Source organism: Hemitrygon akajei, chromosome 23 (genome assembly GCF_048418815.1).
Source record: "Hemitrygon akajei chromosome 23, sHemAka1.3, whole genome shotgun sequence".
Taxonomy (NCBI): domain Eukaryota; kingdom Metazoa; phylum Chordata; class Chondrichthyes; order Myliobatiformes; family Dasyatidae; genus Hemitrygon; species Hemitrygon akajei.
In genome coordinates, this window is record NC_133146.1 from 25,464,714 (window position 1) to 25,489,113 (window position 24,400).

The following is a 24,400-nucleotide window of genomic DNA, read 5'->3' on the forward strand; positions in this document are numbered from 1 at the left end:
ACCTCTGTACCATTATACTTAGATTCAATTGGTTCTGATTTATCAAGACAGCCTGTGTCCACTTTTCATTGGCTCTAGTTCAAAACTACATGTAGCATTATCTCATTGCTCTTCTCCCAAAAATGGAAATTCCTATGATGTAATTTCTTTGTCTCCACCACTCCCCCCCCCCCCCACCCCAAATCAGACCATTTCAAATCCAGTTCAAGTCAGATGCTTGGCTCAGATTATTTCAGTTTACCAACATAGACTACTCTTATTAAAAACCTACATTAATTATTCTACCTTATTAAAGAATATCCCACAAATAACTTCTTATTTGGAAATTATCTCTGACTTAGCAGAATATCAGTAGGCACTTTGTTCATCTCCAATTTTGATTTCTGTACTTCAGTCCAGAAAGAGTTAATTCAGAAAATCAGTTCATAAAATGGTGGTTACAGAATTGTCTCACTGAACAATAGCCGCAGCTTCTTTCACCACATAGCAATATGTGCACCCACATATTGGAGCAAAAATATTGAAGATGCCAGAAAACCAAACAAAAATATAAAACGCTGAAAGCATCTAGTAGGTCAAACACCTTCCATGAAGGAAGAAAGAGATGTTTCATCAGAACTAGAAAAATAGAGGGGGGAGCGGTTGTGAACAGGTTTTCAGCTGCAGAGAGGAGTAAAGGAACCAGAGGGATTATCTGAGACCTCATTGTCAACTGTTTTTCTTGTCAAAGATGCTGAGTGTTTTCAACATTTCTTTCTTTTTGTTATGCAACTATGTAATGTACCTTTGAGCTGAGCCACTGATACAAAGCACCTCATTTATTGGTAAACTATTTTGTATAAAATGTGGTTAATCTGTAATCCATAAATGTGTAACACTACATGTATTTAGTTAGTGTTTTGAGTAGGTGCTGTTGGTAAATACCTTGGGCTAATTCCCCTTGACTCTCAGTTGTGCCTGAAATTGCGAAGCATGTGTCATGTGACTGTTCTCGGCAGCTGTTTCTCATCTATCTTGAACATTGCAAGTCTTCAGTTTTGAGTGCATCTGTGCACCTCTTTCTTTTGGAGCACTTGCTGTTCTTGGTTCTTATAGAATTTGTGAGTTATATCAATCTGCACATATTCTGAAATGATTGTTAGTTCAAACAAGACTGATCACATTCTGTCTGTCAATGAGCTGGAATTTTCCCATGCCATAGTATGAACATTTTTCTGATGGAACTCAAATTTTGAGCTTTGTTAAGGTCTTTGACAAAATTCCTCAGGGCAAACTGATCCAAACATTTAGAATCCATGAGAAGTTGGCAAATTGGATCTAAAAGTATCTTGGTAATAGATCGTTTTTGTTGCTAGAAGACTGTTGACTAGTGGGGTACCATAGGAGTTCAATGGTGTAACCCTTACTATTTGTAAAAAATTTTTTAACAATTTGGATGTGAATGAAAGAGGATTGAAGGAATTTATGCACTGAATGGTAGATCCCTATGAAATAATAAGAACAGGTGGACGTCTATAGAAGTTAAAGAATCCCAGGAAGTAACAATAGAAGTTTAAACAAAAGATGGTTAAGAAGGCAGCCAGGTATTTGCCCTCATTAGCTGAAACATGGAATTTTAACAGTAAGGAAGTTATGGTTTTATTTTTAAGCCCTTCATCCCTACTGGAGCATAGCCTGCAGACAGCTGCTCACCACAGTCCTCTATCCTGGGCCAGACTTTAAAGTGGTCCCTAGATGTAGCCCATCTTCAAAGATCCTTTCTCTCCCAGGGATCAGGTTATTCCTGTTGCTCTGGGTTTTTATGGGATGGGCTTTCTAGCCCCATTCCCAGCCCTCCTTTTCGCATCTGGGCTTAAGACCGGCTATGGCAGAGTTGAAAGTTATAGTGCCACTATATAAAACATTGTTTAGGCCACAGTTATGATAGAGAGTGAGTGTGTGTGTCTACACGTATGTACGCACGTGTGCAGTTCTGGTCGCAATACTAAAAGAAAGGCATGATTGCACTGGAAATTGTAGAAGAACTTAATCTGCATGTTGCTGGAGATGGAGCAACTGGATAGGGTGACAATATTTTTCTTAAGAGTGAGCAAAGGTGCCTGATGAGGTCTATAAAATTATGAGAGGCATAGATAGGATACATAGTAAGAAACTTCACTCCATTGTATCTAAAATTAGAGATTGTGGGCATAAGGTAAGGAGCAGGAGGTACAAAAGAAATTAGAGAAGTAATTTTCATCCAGAGTTTGGGTAGAATCTGGAATGCATTGCCCGAGAGAGTGGTGGTGGCATGCTCACAATATTTAAGAATCTAAATGAGCATTTGACTTGCCTTGACATTGAAAATCTTGGGGGAATTGCTGGTAAATGGGATTGCTGTAGTTAGTTACAGTGGTGCTAGAAAGTTTGTGAACCCTTTAGAATTTTTTCTACTTCTGCATAAATATGACCTAAAATTTGATCAGATTTTCACATAAGTCCCAAAATTAGATAAAGAGAACCCAATAAAATAAATAACAAAAATTATACTTGTTCATTTATTTATTGTAAAAAGTGATACAATATTACATGTATTTGTTGGAAAAAGTATTTGAACCTGTTGTGACCTCCTTGTATAGCAATAACTTCAACCAGACGTTTCCGGTAACTGTTGATCAGTCATGCACATTGAATGCTTGAAAGAACTTTAGACCATTTCTCCATTCAAAACTGTTTCAGTTCATCAATACTTCTGGGATACCTTGTATGAATAGCCCTCTTCAGCTCATGCCACATAACCTCAATTGGGTTAAGAGCCTGGACACTGACTTAAAAACACAAATTCTCTTCTTTTTAAACCATTTTGTTGTTAATTTGCACTTGTGTTTTGGATCATTGTCTTGTTGCATCACCCAACTTCTATTTAGCTTCAGGTGATAGACTGTTACCCTGACATTCTCCTGTAAAATGTCTTGATACAATTTTGAACTCATTGCTCCCTCAATAATAGCAAGCTGTCTGGGCCCTGAGGCAGCAACGCAGCCCCAAACCATGATGCTTTTTCTACCATGCTTCACAGTTTGGATGAGGTATTGATGTTGCTGCACAGTGCCCTTTTCCCTCCAAGCATAATCATGTGCATTTCTGCCAAAAGCTCAACTTTAATACTAAGTGTACATGAAATAATCAACAGGACATTGACAAACTTTCTCAGAAACTGAGGAGTGGCTTGGCTTGCTCCCCAGTATGGACTGAAGATTCTCAATACCATCCCATAGAAGATAGTATTTCAGAACAAAAGAATATTTTCAGCATGCAGACTTTTTAGTTCACTGGCTAATCTGAATCTGGGAAGTTGCGCACCACTAGACTCGCCAAAGAGACCTGGCTAATATCTTTTGCAGAACTTGAGACTTAATTTAAGTTGGATTTGTAAGGCTGTGAGAAAGAAGATCAGAATGATATAAATTAGTTGTAGTTTATCTTTAAAATTAATGTGTTAAAGCTTTTAGTTGATAAAATTTTAAAACATATTTAATCTTCAAATATTTTAATTGTATTTTATTTTAATATTTGAATGCCATGACATTCAGAAATATTTGCAAGCATTGAAAAACCTGGAAGTAAGACTTTGCTGAATGTCTCACTTTCCAGGATAATCAACCCCAGTCACTCACTTGAAATGGAACTCTGCTGCTGCTTAGTATGTGTTTGACTTTGGAACCTACATCGTCAATAAGGTTGTCTTGATCAAAAGGAGGTACATTCAAGGGAGTAGGGTTAGTTGTCATTATAAAACCTTTATTTTAAACCTTATTTTTACAAATTTCAGTTCATAAAATATAATTGATGAAGGAAATATCTTAACTTTATGCACTATTCTTTTTGAGTTATGAACCTTTCCATTATGGCAATTTCTAGCTGTTGTGATGCAAGGTCATCTAGCTGTTGTGAATACATTATTAGCTGTTGTGGACGTGCATGAGACAACAGGATGATATGTTGCCTCCCAGGTGCCAAGGTCAGGGATGTCTTGGATAATGTCCACAGCATTTTGTAGAGGGAGGGAGACCTCCCAGTTGTCTTGGTGTGTATTGGTACCAATGACATAGTAAGGAAAAGAAAAGGGATCCTGAAAAGAGAATTTAGAGAACTAGGTAGAAAGCTGAAAAGCAGACCTCCTGGGTGGTCTGAATTTCTGGATTGCTGCCTGTGAGGGTAGAAACAGGATGATTTGGCAGATAAATGTGTGGCTGAGAAGCTGGGGCAGGGTTTCAGGTTCTTGGATCATTGGGATCTCTTCTTGGGGAGGTATGACATGTTCAAAACTGACGGGTTGTACCTGAACCCAAGGAGAACCAATATTTTAGTGGCCAGGTTTGTTAGAGCTGTTGGGGAGGGTTTAAACTAATTTGGCAGGGGGTTGGGAACCTGAGTGAAGGGACTCAGGATAGGGCGGATTGTAAAAAAAGCAAAGATAGCGTGCATTCAGACTGTCAGGAAGAGCAGGCAGATAATAGGACATAATTGCAGCCAGCAAAGTGAGTATCAGGGTATTAGGGATGCAAAATCAAAAAAGGTAGCAAATACAGTACTCAAAGTATTATATCTCATGTATGGAGTATTAGAAATAAGGTGGATAGTCTTGTTGCACTATTACAGATTGTCAGCTATGATGTTGTGGCCATAACTGAATCGTAGCTAAAAAATGTTTATAGTTGGGAGCAGAATGCCCAAGGTTCCAAGTTGTATCAGAGGGATAGGGAGGTAGGCAGAGGGTGTGGCGTGGCTCTGCTGATAAAGAATGGCATCAAATCATTAGAAACATGTGACATAGGGTCAGAAGATGTTGAATCTTTGTGGGTTGAGTTAAGAAACTGCAAAGGTAAAAAGACCCTGATGGCAGTTATATACAGTCCTCCCTACAGTAGCTGGGATGTGGCCCCAGGAAATAGAAAAGACATGTCAAAAAGGCAGCATTAAGATAGTCATAGGAGATTTCAACATGCAGCTCAATTGGGGAAAATCAGGTTGGAAATTGATCTCAAGAGTGAGTTTGTTGAATGCCTACGAGATGGCTTTTTAGAGCAGTTTGTTATTGAACCTACTAGAGGATCAGCTATAGTAGATTTGGTGTTATGTAATGAACTGAAGCATTTAAGGAGCTTAAGGTAAAGAAGCCCTTAGGAGACAGTGATCCCAATATGATAGAGTTCTACTTGAAATTTGATAGGAGAAAGTGAAGTCTGATTTAGCAGTATTTCAGTGGAGTAAAGGAAATTACAGTGGTATGAGAGAGGAATTGGCTAAAGTAAGTTGGAAGGAGATGCTGGCAGGGATAACACCAATGGTGTGAGTTTTTGGGAAAAACGAGGAAGGTGCTGGATAGATGTATTCCAGAATCAAAGAAGTAACCAAATGGTAAAATAATACAACCGTGGCTGACAAGGGAAGTCAAAGCTAATGTAAAAGCAAAAGAGAAGGCATACAACAAAGCAAAAACTAGTGTGAAGACAGAGGATTGGAATTTCTCGTGGCAGTGCTCAGTGGTGGGGAGGGCTTTGCCTGTGATTCACTGGGCTACATCCCCTACTTTAAAAAAAAATCTTTTCTGTACTTGGGCATTGGTGTTTCCATACCAGGTTGTGATGTGACCAGTTATACTCTCTATCGTGCATCTATAGATGTTTGTCATAGATTTGGTGACATGCCAAATCTATGCAAACTTATAAAGAAAGTTGTGCCTTCTTTGTGATGACTGTGCTGGTCCCAGGATAGGTCCTCTGATATGATAACGCCAAGGAATTTAAAGCTACTAACCCCCTCCACCTCAATCCCTAATGAGGATTGACCCATAGAGCTCCAGCTTCTTCTACCTACAAAGAATCAGCTCTTTGATTTTGCTGATGTTTAATGAGACATATTTGCTGTGGCACCAATTAACCGGCTTTTCAGTATCCTTCCTAAATGCTGATTTGTTCCAATTTTTGATTTGGCCAACAACAGTGGTGTCATCAGCAAACTTAAATATGGCATTGAAGCTGTTCTTAGCCACACAATCATAAGTGTAAAGTGAGTAGAGCAGGAGGCTAAGCACACATAACTGTGGTTCACCTGTACTGATGGTGAGTGTGAAGATTTGTTATCAATCTGAGTAATTTGGCTCTGCCAATGAAGAAATTGGCCTTTATTACAAGACAGTTGGATTAATAAATGGAGAAGTATTGTTGTATTTGTACAGGATACTGGTGAGCCAAATCTGGAATATCTACTGTTTTGGTCCCCTTATTTAAAGAATATACTGCATTGGAGATGGTCTAGAAATAAGTTTACTAGGCTAATTAATTAGAGAAGCCTATGCAGCTATAGAAATTAGTTCTATATTCTTTGGAGTTTAGAAGAATGAGGGAAGATTTTATGGAAATATATAAAATTCTTAAGTGGCATGATGTGATAGATGTTGAGATAATTCTACTGTGGAAGAATCTTGTGAAAGGGGACATAATCTCAAGACTCGGTCATTTAAAACTGAGGTGCATTCTCATGGAGAGTGGTGAATTTCTGGAATTCTCTGCCCAGGAGATTGTGGTGGATCACTGAGGGTTTTAAAGAAGCAGTAGATAAAGTTTTGAAAGATCGAGGAATTGAGAGTGTGAATTTGGCACAGAAGAGAAGACCCTGCAGCCATCAGTTATGATCATGCTTAAGATGGGGTAGACTTGAAATATAATATCTTGGATACATCAGAATGTTTTTAACACTACGTATTTTTGTCTAATAGTCTCATTTTCTACCCTAAAGATTCTTAGTAACTGAATCATGAGCCATTTACCAGATTGCTTTGTTAACCATTGAATTTTCACCCTGCTATTGAAATGGCTAACCTGCAAAATTGAGTTATCTGTGTAGTTGGGCAACACTGTTGGATTCCATTGCTGCCTCCCTACATTATACTTTAAGTTCCCTGTGTTACATCTTGCCACAGGATATTGAACAGTACTTTTTTAACTCTCAACCACATTTTCATTTGGAACATCAATAATAAGAAACTGCTTCAAGCACCATTGGTTCAGATCTGCAAAAAAATTAAACTATGCATAAAATTAATAGGATAGATGTGTTTAGATAGGTCTCTGGTAAACAAATATGATGTAGGATTGCTTTTTAGAGTAATGCATGCTTAGTGTTAATTAATGCAACCATACTGAAGTCTTCAAAATAACAAAGTCACTTGTTATTTTTAAAAAGGATGATATAGACAGTCTGAGCCCAGTTCTCAGAGACAACCCCCCGCTTCATGAAGAAGTGAAAGCCTGGGTTAAAGAACAAAAAGTTCAGGAAATTTTTATGCAAGGTATTATTTTGTGTTTATCTTGTGGTAACAATATAAAAATCATGGCATTGTCCACATAATTCTCATAGAACATAAATGATTTCAGTATGCAAGGAGACCAAATAGCCTGTCCAGACTGGTCTAGCTCTATGTATGAATAATCTAATAAATCCCACTCTACGGCCCCTTCTCTCACTCTTGCATTGTTTTCCTTTCAGATACTTAGCTCCCTTTTGAATGCTGCACTTGAATCTGCCTCCACTAGTATACCAATAGTGCATCCGCATGCTGTGTTGAATTTAAAAAAATCTTCATGTCACTCCTACTATGGCCATTCAGTGTCCCTTATTTCTTGACTCTGCAGTCAATGAGAATGATTTCCTACTATCTATTTTGTTTGTACCCTTCATAATTTTAAATACTCCTCTGTTTCAGGGCAACCCTAACATCTGTATTCTATCCACTTAAAGCCCTTCATCCCTGAAATCATTTTAGTGACTCTAATCTGTAAAGCTTTTATGCCTTTTCTAACATATGTCACCAGTATGTTTAGATGGGTCTGACTCGGTCTTTTTGTAAACCTGCATCATGACTTCCTTGCACACTATATATCCTTTTTAACCATTTTCTCAACCTTCCTTGCCACTTTCTAAGGAATATGAGCACAACATATCCCTGGATCTCTATGTTCTTGTACTCCTTTTAAAATTATGCTTTCTAATTTAGTTTTCCTCCTTGTTCTTGGGCATTTTGCCCCAAAAGTGACTCCTGGGGAAACTCCAGTGTGCACTTTCTGTCAGTCAAAAAAACTTTTAACTACTAATCCCAGTTCTCTTTTATTGGTCAATTTTCTATTCACCTGGCTACATCCTCTTTTACCCTAAGATAAAAGATCACTTATGCTGTATCAAAGAGTCTTGCAATGTCCATCTATATTATATCAACTGCATTTCCCTCCTCAACTATCTCTTCGTCAAAAAACTGTCATTAGACAGACATGTTTGCCGTGAAAAATTCCTTGCCAATTTTCTTTAACTATTGTCCACGTGACCACAAATTCTGCGCTAATTTATTAGTTTTTGAACTTCCCTCGACACCAAGTGTAAGCTCTGAAGTTACCAGAATTATCCCTATGCATTTTGTTGAATGGAAGTGTAACATTTACAGTTTTCCATTTGCTATCACCACTCATGTATCTAAATGTTTGAAAGGTTATGAACAGGCTTCTGCTGTTTCCTCCTTTCCTCAACAGTCTAGGATACACCCTATCTGGAGCAAGTTATTTATTTATTTTTAAGCGTAGCTGGCCTTTCTACTAACTCATGTATATATTTGTTTTTACTGAGTCGCCAATAGCTTTTTCGTACTGGGATAAGCATGATGCTATGTGCTGACCTAGTACCTCAGCTGTGTGCTCTTCTTTCATGAAAAGATTTCCTTAGTCTCTGATCAGCCTTGCCCCTTTTTGTAACCCTTTTCTGCTTACTTCTGAAAAGAATATTTTTGAATTTTCTTGTATGTTTACTGCCAATCTTTACTCATGATCTCTTTTATTCTCATTTCCCTTTTTTAGTTCCCCTTTGAACTTCCTATTATTATTTTATAATTTAACAACCTGACAGCTGTCATATGTTCTTTTCCCCCCACTATAAATTTTCAATCTCTTTTTGTTCACCCCAGGCACTGTCATCTGTCATTATCTCTGTTTAAAGGGAGGGTTCTTAGTCTTGGTTGAAACATCTCACCTTGAAGAATTTCTATTATTCAAGTGAAATTTTGTCTGGCAAGCTTTGAATTCTATTTAACAGTCCTTCTCTGTTTGTATCCATTGAGATTAGTCCTTCTCCTTCGACTTTTTTAATCTTGGGGTGGTACATGTCCTTTTCCAAAACCCATGCTAGATATGATATGAACACTGTTTCCTATAAATTAATGCTGAAATACAAACAGGATGATTTTTAGAATTTCTATTATTTTAGGATGAGTTATCTAACTCTCAGAACAGCAAAATTGATATAAAAATTGTTTCCAGCCCCCCTTTCTTCCTATGAAATTACTTGTTGCTCAATTTGTGCTTTCCATCTTACAGGTCCCTATTCATTGAATGGCTATAGAGTGCGAGTATACAGACAAGATTCTGCCACCCAGTGGTTCACTGGTATCATTACTTACCACGATCTTTTAAGTCGCACTATGATCGTGATGAATGATCAGGTAAATAAACTTGAGGCCATGCTTATTAGAGCTGCAAGAATTTGTTCATTTTCTTTTTTGAAAAATTAAATGTGGATATGGTGCAAATTTCAGCTTAAATTATCCCTGCTTTAAATTTTGCAGTAGTTTATGGAAATATGTAGACCATCTTCAAAGTTGAAAGTAAATTTATTATCAAAGTACGTACAGTATACGTCACCAGAAACAACTCCAAGATTCATTTTCTTCTGGGTGTTGACAGCAAGTACAAGACGAAACAATGAAAGATTGCTCCCAATAGGATGGACGACAACCAATGTACAAAAATAACAAAACTGCAAACACAAAATGAGAAGAAAAAAAAGCTAAACAGTAATAAATAAATAAGCAAGCAAGTAAGCAATAAGTATCAAGATAATGAGTTGTAGAGTCCTTGAAAGTGAGTCCTTAGGTTGTGGGAATGAAATTGAGTGAAGTTATCCCCTCTGGTTCAAAGAGCTTGATGGTTTTTGAATAATAACTGTTCCTGAACCTAGTGATATGGGTCCTGAGGCTCTTGTGCCACCTCCTTGATGACAGCAGCAAAAAGAGCACATGACCTGGATGGTGGAGATCCTTGATGATGGATGCTGCCTTCCTGTGACAGTGGTCCATGTAGATGTGCTCAGTGGTGGGGTAGACTTCACCTATGATGGGCTGGATTGTATCCACTACTTTTTGTAGGCTTTTCTGTTCAAGGGCACTGATGTTTCCATACCAGGCCATGACTTAACCAATAATACTCTCTACTGCACATCTATAGAGGTTTGTCAAAGTTTTAGATGAATTGCCGAGTCTTTGTGAACTTATAAGAAAGTAGAGGTGTTGCCCTGCCTTCTTTGTAATGGTATTTAGGTGGTAGACCCAGGACAGATCCTCTGAAATGGTAACACAGAGGATTTTAAAGTTGCTGACCCTCTCCACCTTTGATGCCCTGATGAGGACTGGCTCATGGAACTCCGGCTCCTCCTCCTGAAGTCAATAATCACTGCCTTGGTCTTCCTGATGCTAATCTTAAGGTAGGTGATGACATGTAATGTGGTTCTTAGTGCTAGTAAACATCCCTAATCTCATCAAAGTGGCATTTTTTCAGATGTGAGCCTGAATAGTGACAGAATATTCAACATAATCATATGTATACCATCCAACAATTGGTTGAGGATAGAAAATATGTAAATATTACTAATCATGAATGTCATTAATATGTATTCATGGCAGAGTATAATATACAGTATTCTGGCATGAGAACAGAAAGTATTTTTTTTTAGTTGCACATTATAAATGTTGTCCTGCTTTTGTGAATAAACCAGGTGCTAGAACCTCAGAATGTCGATCCTTCTATGGTACAAATGACTTTTTTGGATGATGTTGTTCATTCTCTGCTGAAAGGTGAAAACATAGGCATCACATCAAGACGAAGGTCTCGCTCTAATCAAAACAGTTCAGTTCATGTGAGTTTTTCAGAATCATATTATTTAATGTAAATGCTAATGGCTCCTATGTTTCCAGATAAATAATCTAGATTATTTAACCAATTCCTGTTTCTAATTTTGTTTAATTAAAGCATAATAATAAGTATCTGGATGAATTTGTTCTACATATGTAAACATCAAAGTGAATCCAGCACATAGAGGAATCTTTGTATGAGCAATGGCATACCTGCAACTGACCTCCAGCTCACTCATAAGAAATAGGGAAAGCCATATGGCGCATTAGGCCTATTAGGCTTGCTCTGCATTCAATAAAATCATGACTGATCTGGCTGTAAACTCGGCTCCACTTATTTGGCTTTTCCCCATACCCCTTAATTCCCCTGCTATGCAAAAATCTATTTAACTATGAATTAAATACAGTGGCATGCAAAAGTTTGGACACCCCTGGTCAAAATTTCTGTTACTGTAAATAGTTAAGAGAATAGAAGATGAACTGATCTCCAAAAGTCATAAAATTAAAGATGAAACATTCTTTTCAACATTTTAAGCAAGATTAGTGTATTATTTTTGTTTTGTACAATTTTAGAGTGGGGAAAAAAGGAAAGGAGCATCATGCAAATGTTTGGGCACCCCAAGAAATTTGAACTCTCAGATAACTGTTACCAGGGTCTCAGACCTTAATTAGTTTGTTAGGGCTATGGCTTGTTCACAGTCATCGATAGGAAAGGCCAGGTGATGCAAATTTCAAAGCTTTATAAATACCCTGACTCCTCAAACCTTGTCCCAACAATCAGCAGCCATCGGCTCCTCTAAGCAGCTGCCTCGCACGCTGAAAATTAAAATAAATGATACCCACAAAGCAGGAGAAGGCTATAAGAAGATAGCAAAGTGTTTTCAGGTAGCCATTTCCTCAGTTCGTAATGTAATTAAGAAATGGCAGTTAACAAGAACGGTAAAGGTCAAGTTGAGGTCTGGAAGACCAAGAAAACTTACCGAGAGAACTGCTCGTAGGATTGCTAGAAAGGCAAATCAAAACCCGTATTTAACTGCAAAAGACCTTCAGGAAGATTTAGCAGACTCTGGAGTGATGGTGTATTGTTCTACTGTGCAGCGACACCTGCACAGATATGACCTTCATGGAAGAGTCATCAGAAGAAAACTTTTCCTGCATCCTCACCACAAAATTCAGCGTCAGAAGTTTGCAAAGGAACATCTAAACAAGCCTGATGCATTTTGGAAATAAGTCCTGTGGACTGATGAAGTTAAAATAGAAATTTCTGGCTGCAGTGAGCAAAAGGTATGTTTGGAGAAAAAAGGGTGCAGAATTTCATGAAAAGAACACCTCTCCAACTGTTAAGCATGGGTGTGGATCAATCATGCTTTGGGCTTGTGTTGCAGCCAGTGGCACGGGGAACATTTCACTGGTAGAGGGAAGAATGAATTCAATTAAATACCAGCAAATTCTGGAAACAAACATCACACCACCTGTAAGAAAGTGGAAGATGGAAAGAGGACGGCTTCTACAACAGGATAATGATCCTAAACACACCCCAAAATCCACAATGGACTACCTCAAGAGGTGCAAGCTGAAGGTTTTGCCATGGCCCTCACAGTCCCCCGACCTAAACATCATTGAAAATCTGTGGATAGACCTCAAAAGAGTAGTGCATGCAAGAGGGCCCAAGAATCTCACAGAACTAGAAGCCTTTTGCAAGGAGGAATTGGCGAAAATCCCCCAAACAAGAATTGAAAGACTCTTAGCTGGCTCCAGAAACTGTTTACAAGCTGTGATACTTGCCAAAGGGGGTGTTACTAAGTACTGACTATGCAGGGTGCCCAAACTTTTGCTTCAGGCCCTTTTCCTTTTTTGTTATTTTGAAACTATAGAATATGGAAATAAAAAAGTAGTCTTGCTTAAAATATTAAAGAAATGTGTCATCTTTAACTTTGTCTTTTGGAAATCAGGTTATCTTTTACTCGCTTAGCTATTCACAGTACAGAAATTTTGACCAGGGGTGCCCAGACTATTGCATGCCACTGTGTATCTGAAGCTTCCTTGGGAAGATTATTTCACAGATTCACTGATCTCTAGGAAAAACAATTTCTCTTTATCTCTGTCTCATATCTATTCCCCCAAATCTTGAGGTTGTGTCCCTTAATTCTTGCTCACTTACTAGTGGAAAGAAATTTCCTGTTTCGATCTTATCTATCCCTTTCATAATTTCATATGTTTTGGTACAATTCCGTCTGTCTTATGAATTTCAGCAAGAATCAGAATCAGGTTTATTATCACTGGCATATGTTGTGAAATGTATTAACTTTGCAGCAGCAGTACAATGCAATGCATGATAAGTATAAAAAATGTATTTTAGTAGGTACATGTACGTATATTAAATAGTTAAGTTAAAATAAGTAGTGCATAAAACAGAAATAACTTTTAAAAAAAAGTAATGAGGTAGTGTTCAGGGTTCAATGTCCATTTAGAAATTGGATAGCACCAGGTGACTCGGTCTCTCCTTATAGGCTAACCCCATTATCTCCAGAACCAACTGGTGAACCTCCTCTGAAGCACCTCCAAAGCCAGTAAGTTTTATTAAGTAAGGAGACCGGAACTGCATGCAGTACTCCAGTACCCTGCACAGTTGCAACATCACCTCCCTGCTCTTAAATTCAATCTGTCTAGCTATGAAAGCCAACATTCCATTTGCCTTCTTGATAGCCTGTTGCACCTGCAAATTAGCCTTTTACAGTTCATGCACAAGCACTCCCAAGTCCATATGTGTAACAGCATGCTACAATCTTTCAATATTTTAAAAATCTGATATTTTGTTTTAGTTGGGTCCTCCCCATATTTTCAGTATAGTGCCTGAGACTTAATTTTATTCTATTGTGTTTCGGAATTGCGTTTGCTAATATAGACTGCAAATTCACAACCTACATTGTGCTCTAATAAGAAGTCAGTGTCTACTATAACCATAGTTCCATTTCATGTACAGGACTTCCAGCAGAACATTGATGTATTTTGTTAATTCAATTTAAATTTAAACAAGTCTCTTCAGATAGTATCCCTCAGAAGAAGGATAATTTGTGTTTAGTGCCCAGTTGTGCTCCTGGGTTTAACATATTGTGTGCTTCTAACTGGCTTCTGAAGCTCACTCTTTTTAGTAAAATGTTTCACTTTCTCTTGTCAGGATTATTTTTCTTCTATTTAGATAGGTTAACATATTATTCCACCTTGAGCTAAGCATTTTCTATATGCATGTATCTATGTAGCAAATGTGTGTTTTCGATATTATTCCACTCATCCTCACTGAAAAAATAAACAATTTCCCCACTAGTCAAATTTTTTTGACCTAATCCCTGTTTTATAACTAGCTTATTAAATATCTCACCATTTATTCATACATGGAATATGTAATTAGCTGACAATGCCAACCTTAATTGCTCACTTCAAGTTGCTTTTGAGAGCTAGTACTGAGCCTCAGTTTTCATAGTGTCAACAAGAGAGAATCTGCAGATGCTGTAAATCCAAGCAATACACACCAAATTGTGGAGGAAGGGTCTCGGCCTGAAATGCCGACTGTACTTTTTTCCACAGAGGCTGCCTGGCCTGCTGAGTTCCTCCAGCACTTTGTGTGTATTTCACAGTGTAAAGTTACTTTTACGATGCTGTGAATGAATTGCAGGTTTTAAATACAGAGTTAATGAAGGAAAGGTGATTTATTTACAGTTTGAGATATGAAGAGGTTATGGTTTTGACAGGTGCTGCTGAAGAAGCCTTGACATGTTGCTGCAATCTATCTTGTACATGATTCACGTTGTGCTGGACGTGTGGCAGTACTTGATTAATTGAAAATAAAGTTTTGTCCTGAATGGTGTTGATTTTCTTGTTGTATAAGCTGCATTCATTTGTGGCTTCTGAAAATGTCTTATGGAAGCAGAAAGTGAGTTTTTGTCACTGAATAGTTGGTCTTTAGTTACTCTTGTAGCCATGGTGTCTTAAGTTTCCGGTCAATGGTGGTTCCTTACATGTTCTAGGTAAGTAGTACAATGTCCAGGTGTGCTTTTAAAGCTTATTTGCTGCGTTAAGTATGACTATATCCACTGAAGTCTTGCCCCACCCACCAAATATAGTTTCCTTTGATAAATTATACTTGAGTTCCTTGATTCCATCCTTGGTAAGACCAGTCGTAATGTGACATAATGTATTTTGTGCATGTTGCTTGGGTTTCTCTTGTTTATAATGTGAAAAGTGTTTACTTTCTCCTCAGCTCTGGAGTTTATTTAGTCCATGTTTGTCAAAGGCTGCAATGAGGTCTCAAACCAGATGCTCTTGGCAGAATACAAACGAGGCATTAATAAGCAGGTTATTGATGTGAATTTGTAGCTCGTTGCATTATCAATGACTCTTCCCATTACTTCACTGAAGATTAAAAAGGAATCTGTTCAGTTAATAATTGGCCAGTTTGTGTAAAGGTTGAGGACAATTAATTACTTTTGATATATGACAACAATGTATTTTAAGAAAACATGGCAGCCAATTTATGCATAACTGGGAATATTTGATAGATTTTTAGTAAATACTATATTTAATTGTAGCTAGAACAGCTTCATTAGAAGTAGTTAGTTCTGGAGCTTCTGTACTGCAGTCCAAATGTTGGAATTTGTAGCTGTAGCTGCATCTGTTGTGCTACGTCTTTCATCATATGAAGTGAATTAAACGAGCTGAATGACACCATCACAGAAATTGGCAACTTTTGAAGGAAGCTGAGATGAATTTTCTGGCACTTATGCCTGTGGATGATTCCTGACCTTTCTGTCTTGTTTTTACATTTATGTTGAGTTCCAGCATTATTGAAAATGGGAGAAAATATGCATCCTCTCTGTTACTGTATTAGGTAGACAATTATGTGTTAACCTAATTCTGGCTACATTTGATGGCTTCTGTTAACAAGCATATTTAGTCTCCTAGAGTTTCATCCAGTTACAACTTATTCAACCATCCATTAAACCAGCATTGTAGTCCTTGCTTGATGATAGTGGTAGAGTGAGAGGTGTGATTGACTGAGATTGCATATCGTTATCAAAAGCATTTTTACTGCTGAGTATAAATACAATAAAACTATAATACGAATAGAAAATGCTGATAATAATTAGTGTGTCAAGAAGCATTTATGGTCAGAGAAGGAGTTAACGTTTCTGGCCAGTGGTCTTAGCATCAGAACTCCTCATGGATGACCAGCTGGAAATGCTTTTCTATTTAGCATGTTTGTGTCTGCAGCAAACTGAGTGTTCATATTATCAACATCTTTGTTTCCACAAATAGTCACTTCTCCAATCACCATTGAAATGGACAGTAAAAACAGAAAATTCTGAAAAACACAGCAAAGCAGGTAGAAGTTGCAGGAAGCGAAACAAGAGTTCATGTTTCAGATGTGATGCCCTTGGTCAGAATTGGTCTGACTTCTGTACATTTTCAGCATTTTCTTAATTTCAGGTGTCTAGCATTTACAATTGTTTGATTTTAGTTTATTGAAATAGGCAGATTCAGTAGTAACAAGTAGATTGGCAAGGTTGAGGACAACTTGTTTTGCCTTATGTTGCTTTGTTGCTAACCTAGTACAGGTTTTCTATGACATTTGATCTTTTGAAGCTCAGTACATTCTGTGCTATGTTGTCCTCTAAATCTTCCACGTGCTTATCGGGCATGGAGGAAATGATTTGTCAGCAGAGAGTGCACAGTAGTTTCCTGGCCAATGCTTGATATGATGAAATGAGACTTTAGAAAATCTGGAGTCAATGTTGAGTTCTCCAATTTAAAATAGCAGGAAATTACTTAGGTGATTTTGAATCTGAATTGTAAGTAGCAAAAACCAGTTGAAAATAGCAGACTACTTTTCTACCTCAGAAGGCCATCTATGAATTTTTTTGTGGTGCTAGTAAGTTCATGGTCATTATTACAGACACTAGATTACTTCCCCAGTTCAAGGGTACCATTGAAGAATTAATTCTCTGTCTAGATGATCCATCCGTTCCTTTGAGTTACTGGTAAAATGAGCACCATGCTATGGTACCTGCTGAATCCTGAAGTTGTATACCTAAACAGTGTCATATGTCACAGTTATAAAGCACAGAAACGTGCCTTTCAGCCCAAGTTGTCCATGCAGAACCTGAGCTAGTTCCATTTGTCTGAATTTGGCCCATTATCCTCTAAATAATTCCATGTATTATATAAATGTGTTTTAAAGATTGTAATTTTATCTGCCTCTACCACTTCTTCTGGCACGTTCCCCTTTAAATATTTTCCTTCTCATGTTAAATCTCCTACCTTGGGGAAAAGACTATGACCTTATCTATACCCCTCATGATTTCATATACCTCTGTAAGATCACCCCTCAGCCTCCTTTTCTTTCAGCTCCCCTCCCCCATTTGTCCCAAGCCTTTATCTGCATTATATTCTGTGGTAATGTGGTATTATGTCTTGGGTTCTTTTGATTTGTAACTCCAAAACATAAAACTGAAATAAAAACACAGAGCTGGAAATGCGTGTCTTAATTTCATTTCTACTTTCACCAAGGTGCACACAAATAACGTGGTGGCATGATGACGAATACCATTCAAATGCTTTTACATATAACCCATATAGAAATTTTTAACCAATCGAAGAATGCTTAATCAGAAAATATATTTATAAAATTACTCAAATATTACTGAAATATTAAATATATGACACTTCTCCCTGAAATATAATACAGCTAGTATATAGATATCCACAGCATGTAAATTTTAAGTTGTCCCATTCAGCCGTTAAGATTTAATACTGTGAAGAATTTCTTACTCTTGTGTGATAATGTCTTGCCTGACAAGTTGTAGAAAATTATAGAACAAATGTAAGTCATTCAATCAGTCTCACTTTTGAGCACTTAATATGTAGTTCTGCACGTGATACTTCACACATCCAAAATATTGACAATTGTTTTCTCCCGATTGACACTGCTTGACCCACTGTTTCTCCAGCAGATTTGTTTCCTATTCTTTATGTGCCCATCTAGTTCTACCTCCATCACTCTTAAAAGCAGTGAATCCAACCCCCTCATCACTGATGAAATTTCTTATTTTAATACATCTCTAATCTGCCCTTCTCTTTACACAACCTATGGTACATTAATTCTCAATCCCAATCCCTTTCTGATCTGTCTGTCTGTGGCCCCACAGCCAGGGAGGTTGAATTTAAAGTAGAAAAACATTTTTTTCTTTTTGTCATGGTAGTTTGCAACTTTCCAGTATGAACATTGAATTCACTGACTTCGGATAAATTGCTCTCTTGTCATTCCCATTATCGTGTTTATATCCTTTTCTTACCCCATTGCTTCAAAATCCCAGCTCTGCTTTGAAAACTTAAAATCCTCCATTCTTCTCCTGGTTCCCTAGAAGGGTTGTAGACTGGAAACAGGGACTGGTTTCTTTCCACAGATGTCTGAATCAGAATCAGGCATATATCACTGGCACATGTCGTGAAATATGTTGTTTTATTGCAGCAGTACATTGCAATACATAATAAAAACTATAAATTATATTAAGATATATATTAAATCAAATAAGTAGTGCAAAAAGAGAGCAACAAAAAGAAGAAAAAATAATGAGGTAGTGTATATGGGTTCGTTGTCCTTCCAAAAATCTGATGGTCGGGAAGAAGACTTGAAGAATAGTTTCTAAAATGTTGAGTGTGTGTCTTCAGACTTCTGTGCCACCTATTGAGGCATCTCCTTTCGAGGATATTTTCGACATTGGAGAGGCTAGTGCCCACTATTGAGCCAGCTGAGTGAAGCTTTTTCTGATTGCAGTGGCCCCTCCATACCAGCATTGCTGAGTTACTCCAACATTTGTGTTTGTTACAGATTCCAGCATCTCCAGTTTTGTTTGTTTTTCACTTACTTATTTTCAGCTCTGAGAAATAGTTCCTGGTTACCTAGTATACATGTCCCATGATATATGCACCTTGTTTAATTAAATATCTCTTCTCACTCTCCTTTATTCTAAATAAAAACCCAGTCTTGTCAGCATAACCACAATTCACCAGACTTGGCAACAAACTTGTGTCCTGTACACTAGGAGTTTACTCGTGTTATCACATAATTCCATTAATTGGTGACCAGATCAGAATGAATTAGCGAAACATTTTGTACAGCTCTAGCATGACCTCTCAGATCTTGCATTCTAAGGCTTAATCTATGATAAGTACATTCACATACAAGTTGTTCATGTACATCATGTACATTCCTATTGAACAGCTCCAAAATTCACTTGTGCCTCTATACATCTTTGTATACAACCATTTATAGGGTATTGTTTTCCTTGTCATATGTCTTATCGCACTCTTTACCACACTGGATTAATAGTTGCCAATCACTTAAACATTAAGTACCTCCTGATAGATTTAATGAAGCTTATTGAAATCTTTTAAGAACTGTTGCAACAAATATTGAAGCAAAGTATAAATAATATTATTTGATTACATCTAGGGTCATTATACACGTGCTCAAGCCAATAGTCCACGATTAGTGATGAGCTCCCAGAATAATTCTGGGAAGCAGAATCAACAACAACGAATCATCCGCTCAAATAAAAGGAAAGAATCTGATTTCAGTGTACTGGAAGAAGATAAGACAGAAGATAAACATGAAAATTCTGTAAAAGAAGGTGAAACCATGTTTTTTTAAATTTCTTCTTACCTTGACTATGTGCAAAGTATAGTTACTGGCTAAACATATATTCATATTTTTCATATAGAGTCTTCTAAGTGCAAAAGAAAGCATTTGGTTAATAAAAGGAGGAAGCCATCAGAAGATGAAAATCAAGTCACTTCAGAAGGACTGAAAACAAATAATAACTCGGACACAGAGAGCAGTGAATCTGAAAATTCTGTTAACAAAGTTATCTTAGATTCTTCCTCTGAGCAGTGTTCAGAAAATGAACTGACAAACAAGATAATTTTGGATAACAATAGAGATGAAAATATCTTTCAGAACAATACAGAAATGGGGGAAAAGATGGTAATTGATAACTCTTACTGTGATAAGATGCAAGAAGTTAAAAAGGACAATGAAACTCGGAGGCCTGAACTAGTTAATATGAATATCCATAAACCAGAAATTGATTGTCAACAGAGTATAACATCGCAAGAAGTAGCTAGTGGTTGTGTTAGTGTAGAAGTGGAACCATCGCTAGAAAGGGTGTTACACTTACCTGTACAGAAACCTACACTTGGTTTCAGTAATGGAACTTCATCTGAAAATGTGCTTCATGAAGCTGGTGATATCTGTTCTCTCAGTCTTGTATCTCAGAAAATGGAAATCAATTCTGTGAATTCAACACATTCTGTTTCAAAAGAGCATGTATCAAATATTCAAAGATCTGAGGTAGATTTAGATCTGAACAACAGAATGAACAGAAAATTCAAATCTCAAGTTAATGAATTATCTGTTGTTACTGAACGCAACAATAATTTGGAAAAAGAAACTACATTGAATGCTTCAGGACCACAATTCAACGTTTCTGTTCATGCTACCAACAAAATCAGTAAACCAATTAAAGTGACCACTTCACCTGAAATGCTGAAACTGGAAGTTTCTTATCCTCGCATCATAGCTGATTCAGTTTCCAGATCAACATCAAGGTGCAGAAATGAGTCATCAACTTTCCAGCCTTTTCCTGCAAGAACATTTGTGGAAACTACAAGAAGCCCTTTAATTATTGATAAAAATGAGCATTTTACTGTATACAGGGATCCTGCTTTGGTTGGGCCTGAGCCAGGAACAAAATCTTTGTCGCTGTATTTGCAACCGCATCTTCATCCCCTTCACACTTCAGCACATTCAACTTGTTTGACCACAAATTGTTCTAATTTATCTGTAAGAGTTTCGTCACAAGATTGTACAAGATCTGCACAGACTTGTGCTTCTAATGATGCTCGGGCTGTCAGAACTGTGCTTTCCCACTCACTTCACTCTTCTCACCTCCTTCCTGGAGTACTACCAGGAGTTCCATCCCCATCTTTGGTGTGTGGACATTTAAATTCTGTGCATGCAAGAAATTTGAGCCCTTTAAGACTGACACAATGCCAGCAACCGTTTTTGCAGCCACACTCATCTCAGCTCGTTGGCCGGACTTGCCCATCTGTTCCTTATAATCAGCTTGGAGTCTATCCTGTTATCTGGCAGTATTCAAATGGTACAACTCTGTCTTCGGCTCTAAGTATGGCCTCGTCTAAATGGATTCACCCTGAAAACTCAGTGAGTGCTGAAGCTTTTCAGAGGGTATGTTCCTTAGTTACACTTTACACTGTTCAAATTTGTAAGGGTCTTATGGTTGCATTTTAATAATTCCTAAATATTCAGTTTTGGTACAGATAAACTGTTGCATGTCAAAATTTAATTTACTTGAATAATGTTGTGAAGTGATAAGCAATTGGTAATTATTAATGCAACTAACAGAATTGCAACACTAAAAAGAAAAACAACTTTAATGAATTCTGATTGTAAACTATTGCAGTAGAAAGATTGTAGAATTATTTATTTATGTTTTATATTGTTCATATCTCATACCTGAGTGCCTAACCTATTGGAATGATAAGACTCAGATGTCATCGAGTTCATTGCAAATTATTTTATGTGCACCTTAAACAAGTAGTTAATTGATGAGCGTTTTATCAAAATTAACATTGATTAAAAAAAGTCAGGTTGCAGCCCTTTTAAAGTTTTCAAGTTTGATTCTCTAGGGTGCTGCCTGACTTTGATCTGGACATATCTGCCAAGTTCCTGAACATAACTGCAGCTCCCTCAGCATGAGAGAGAATCAGGCGGTAGTATGTAGCCCCTGAGAACCAGTTTAGAAGAATAAGTGAATATGAGCGAAATAGTTTTCCAGCTTTATGTTGAGAGGTGTTGAAGATTATACAAGATGGAAAGAAATTGTAACACAAAATACCCTAAACCTTTAAATTTTTGTTTTGCTTAAATGTGCAATTAAAGTGGGGCCTCCTAACAGAGATCAGTCAAGATGAACTAGATTATAATTTCCTATTTCCCCCCTCCCCCCACTTTTCAAATGTTCATTTTTACCATGTGTTCAGGAAAAGCTGATTGCTGTCAAAGAGTTAACATAGGAGATGATGGTTTCCTGTCTTAATTGAGTTGAATTAGTCAGGTAGATCAAATTAAATTAATCAGATCAGGGTGGCACTATGATGCAGTTTGCAGAGTTGCTATTTCACAGCTCCACCAACCCAGGTTCAATACTGTCCTCTGTGATTCTGTGTGAAATCTTTACATTCTCCATGTGACTGTTCCAAATTCCACACACTTTGCAAGTATGGATTGACTACCTATAGATTTCCTCTAGTGTGCAGGTGAGTGCTTGAATCTGGATACATTAATATGAATGTGAGGAGAAGAAAATGGAATTAATGTAAAGAGGAAGGCTGAAGTTGAGTGTTTCTAAGCTGTATAATTCTTCTGAATTCTGTTTCACTTGTATATTGTGTAGTTAACTCGAAAATTTTAACATTGAGAAGCAGCTTGGATAAATTGTAACAGGGTAGCTAGAATTACTTTAAATTGAATAAATGTTTTATGCATTTCTTGTGCTCCTTTAATGATTGATCAGGTTTATTGCTGTCTATGCCACAGTTGGGCCAAACAAATTGTGGTTCTACTGTAGGAAATAATTTTAATTAATTTCTGTGCTAGCAGCTTTTGCAATGTTTATTGATGTAATCTGTGTTTTTGGAACAGAATGCATCCAGTCCTTGGCTACCTCAGCACACCGCTGATGATCTGGGATTACTAAACCACATTCCTGTTCGTCCTGCTAGTGCTGAACCTCATCGACCCTTGAAACTGGCCTCGTGTTCTAGTCCACCTTTGTCTAAGCCAACTGTAAATCATCAAAAAGAGTAAGCCTTGTGAAGCTATTTAAACATTTTGTGAGTCATGCTAAAGAGGGGTATATTAGAATAGGGGAACTAATATGTAATTATGAATGAAAGGTTGTAATTGTTTGAAAGAACTACATTTTGTCCATATTGGCAGTAGATAAAAACCAAAAGACAGAAATTTGGGTAAGGAGCAAGAGATTTGAAAGAGATCTGAGGGGATCCTTTTCACTCAGAGTGATGAGTGCATAGATGCACTGCTTGATAGAGTGGCTGAGAGCACTTAAATGTTAAAGCAAGCCTCTGAACTACCCATGCTAAAAGTTAATGGGCAAGTATTGGAAGATGGCGTTAATACTGCTGGGTGCTCAGGAGCATGGACATGGTGAGCCAAATGGCCTGTTTCCATGCTATCTGACATTTACCCACAGTTGACTTTTGGACTACTGAATTATGACCTGCGAACAAGTTTGTTTCTAGAAAGGCTTGATCTATAATGACAAAGGAATAGGAGCTGAAGTAGACTAATAGCTCTTCTTGCTTGCTGTGATGTTCAATAGAATCATGGTTGATTTTTAAAAAACCTTTGGTTCCACTTTCCTGCTTTATCCCATATCTCTGAAGATTTTTTCTCAAGACCCCTTATTTTGAGACTCTGACCCCTCTCTTGACATTCCAACTGGGGTGAGTGACATTAAACCCATTAAAATTTTTGTATATTTCAGTGTGATGTCCTTTCATTCTTCTAACTTCAGTGACCACATTGGTCTCCTTTTAAGACAACCATGTTCCAGATATCAACCATTCTGTTTTACAAAAAAACTTATCCCAAGGATCACCCTATAAAAACTTTCTCACTTGAAGCCTCTTGTTTCTGAAATCCCAACCACTGAAACCCAAACAATAAGAAAAAGATTTTGACTACCTACACTAAGTCTCATAATCGAAATAACCATTAGATCACTAATGGAAGGACTAGAGGGAGTACAGAAAGATTTATGAAAATATTGCAGGAGTAGAGGGTCTGAGTTGTAGGGAGAAGTTGGCCAGGCTAGGACTTTATTCCTTGGAATGTAGGAAAATGAGCGGTGACCATATAGAAATGTTAAGAATTATGAGAGATATTAATATCATTAAAAAAATCATTTGGATATGTACATGGAGGAATGGGACTTTGAAACTCAGGGAATTGGTACTGGCTGGTGGTCACCGTGGTCAGCATGATCTTGTTAGATTGAAGGGCTGTATTTAAGATGTATTGCTCTATGATTAATTAACTGATGCAAATGACAAAATATGTTATTTTTTTTTAAAGTGTCTATCACTTTCCTTGGTGTTGATTGTAACCAAATTAAAAAAGGTTATAGAAGTCCTCTGGGACGATGGTGAGTCTAAACATGGTGAAAATTCAGAGTAACAATCAAGGGCATTCTGCAGTTACACAGAACTGTCAAGCATGCTTAGCCATACACTGTATCTTATCAGCTCATT

At 37.4% G+C, this 24,400-nt stretch overlaps 1 protein-coding gene across 4 annotated transcripts in view; it reads left to right on the forward strand.

The window, feature by feature from the left end:
- Positions 1-24,400, forward strand: part of jmjd1cb (jumonji domain containing 1Cb) — a 178,832-nt gene that overhangs the window by 100,159 nt on the left and 54,273 nt on the right. For 2 of the 4 annotated variants that reach the window (XM_073027229.1, XM_073027230.1), the window contains 6 exons: positions 7,228-7,333; positions 9,402-9,526; positions 10,855-10,995; positions 19,500-19,677; positions 19,768-21,293; positions 22,770-22,930. In XM_073027229.1, coding sequence (XP_072883330.1) covers positions 7,228-7,333; positions 9,402-9,526; positions 10,855-10,995; positions 19,500-19,677; positions 19,768-21,293; positions 22,770-22,930 — 2,237 coding nt within the window. Of the gene's footprint in view, positions 1-7,227; positions 7,334-9,401; positions 9,527-10,452; positions 10,564-10,854; positions 10,996-19,499; positions 19,678-19,767; positions 21,294-22,769; positions 22,931-24,400 lie in introns of those variants that run through there. The other 2 variants (XM_073027231.1, XM_073027232.1) reach the window with 2 other exon arrangements.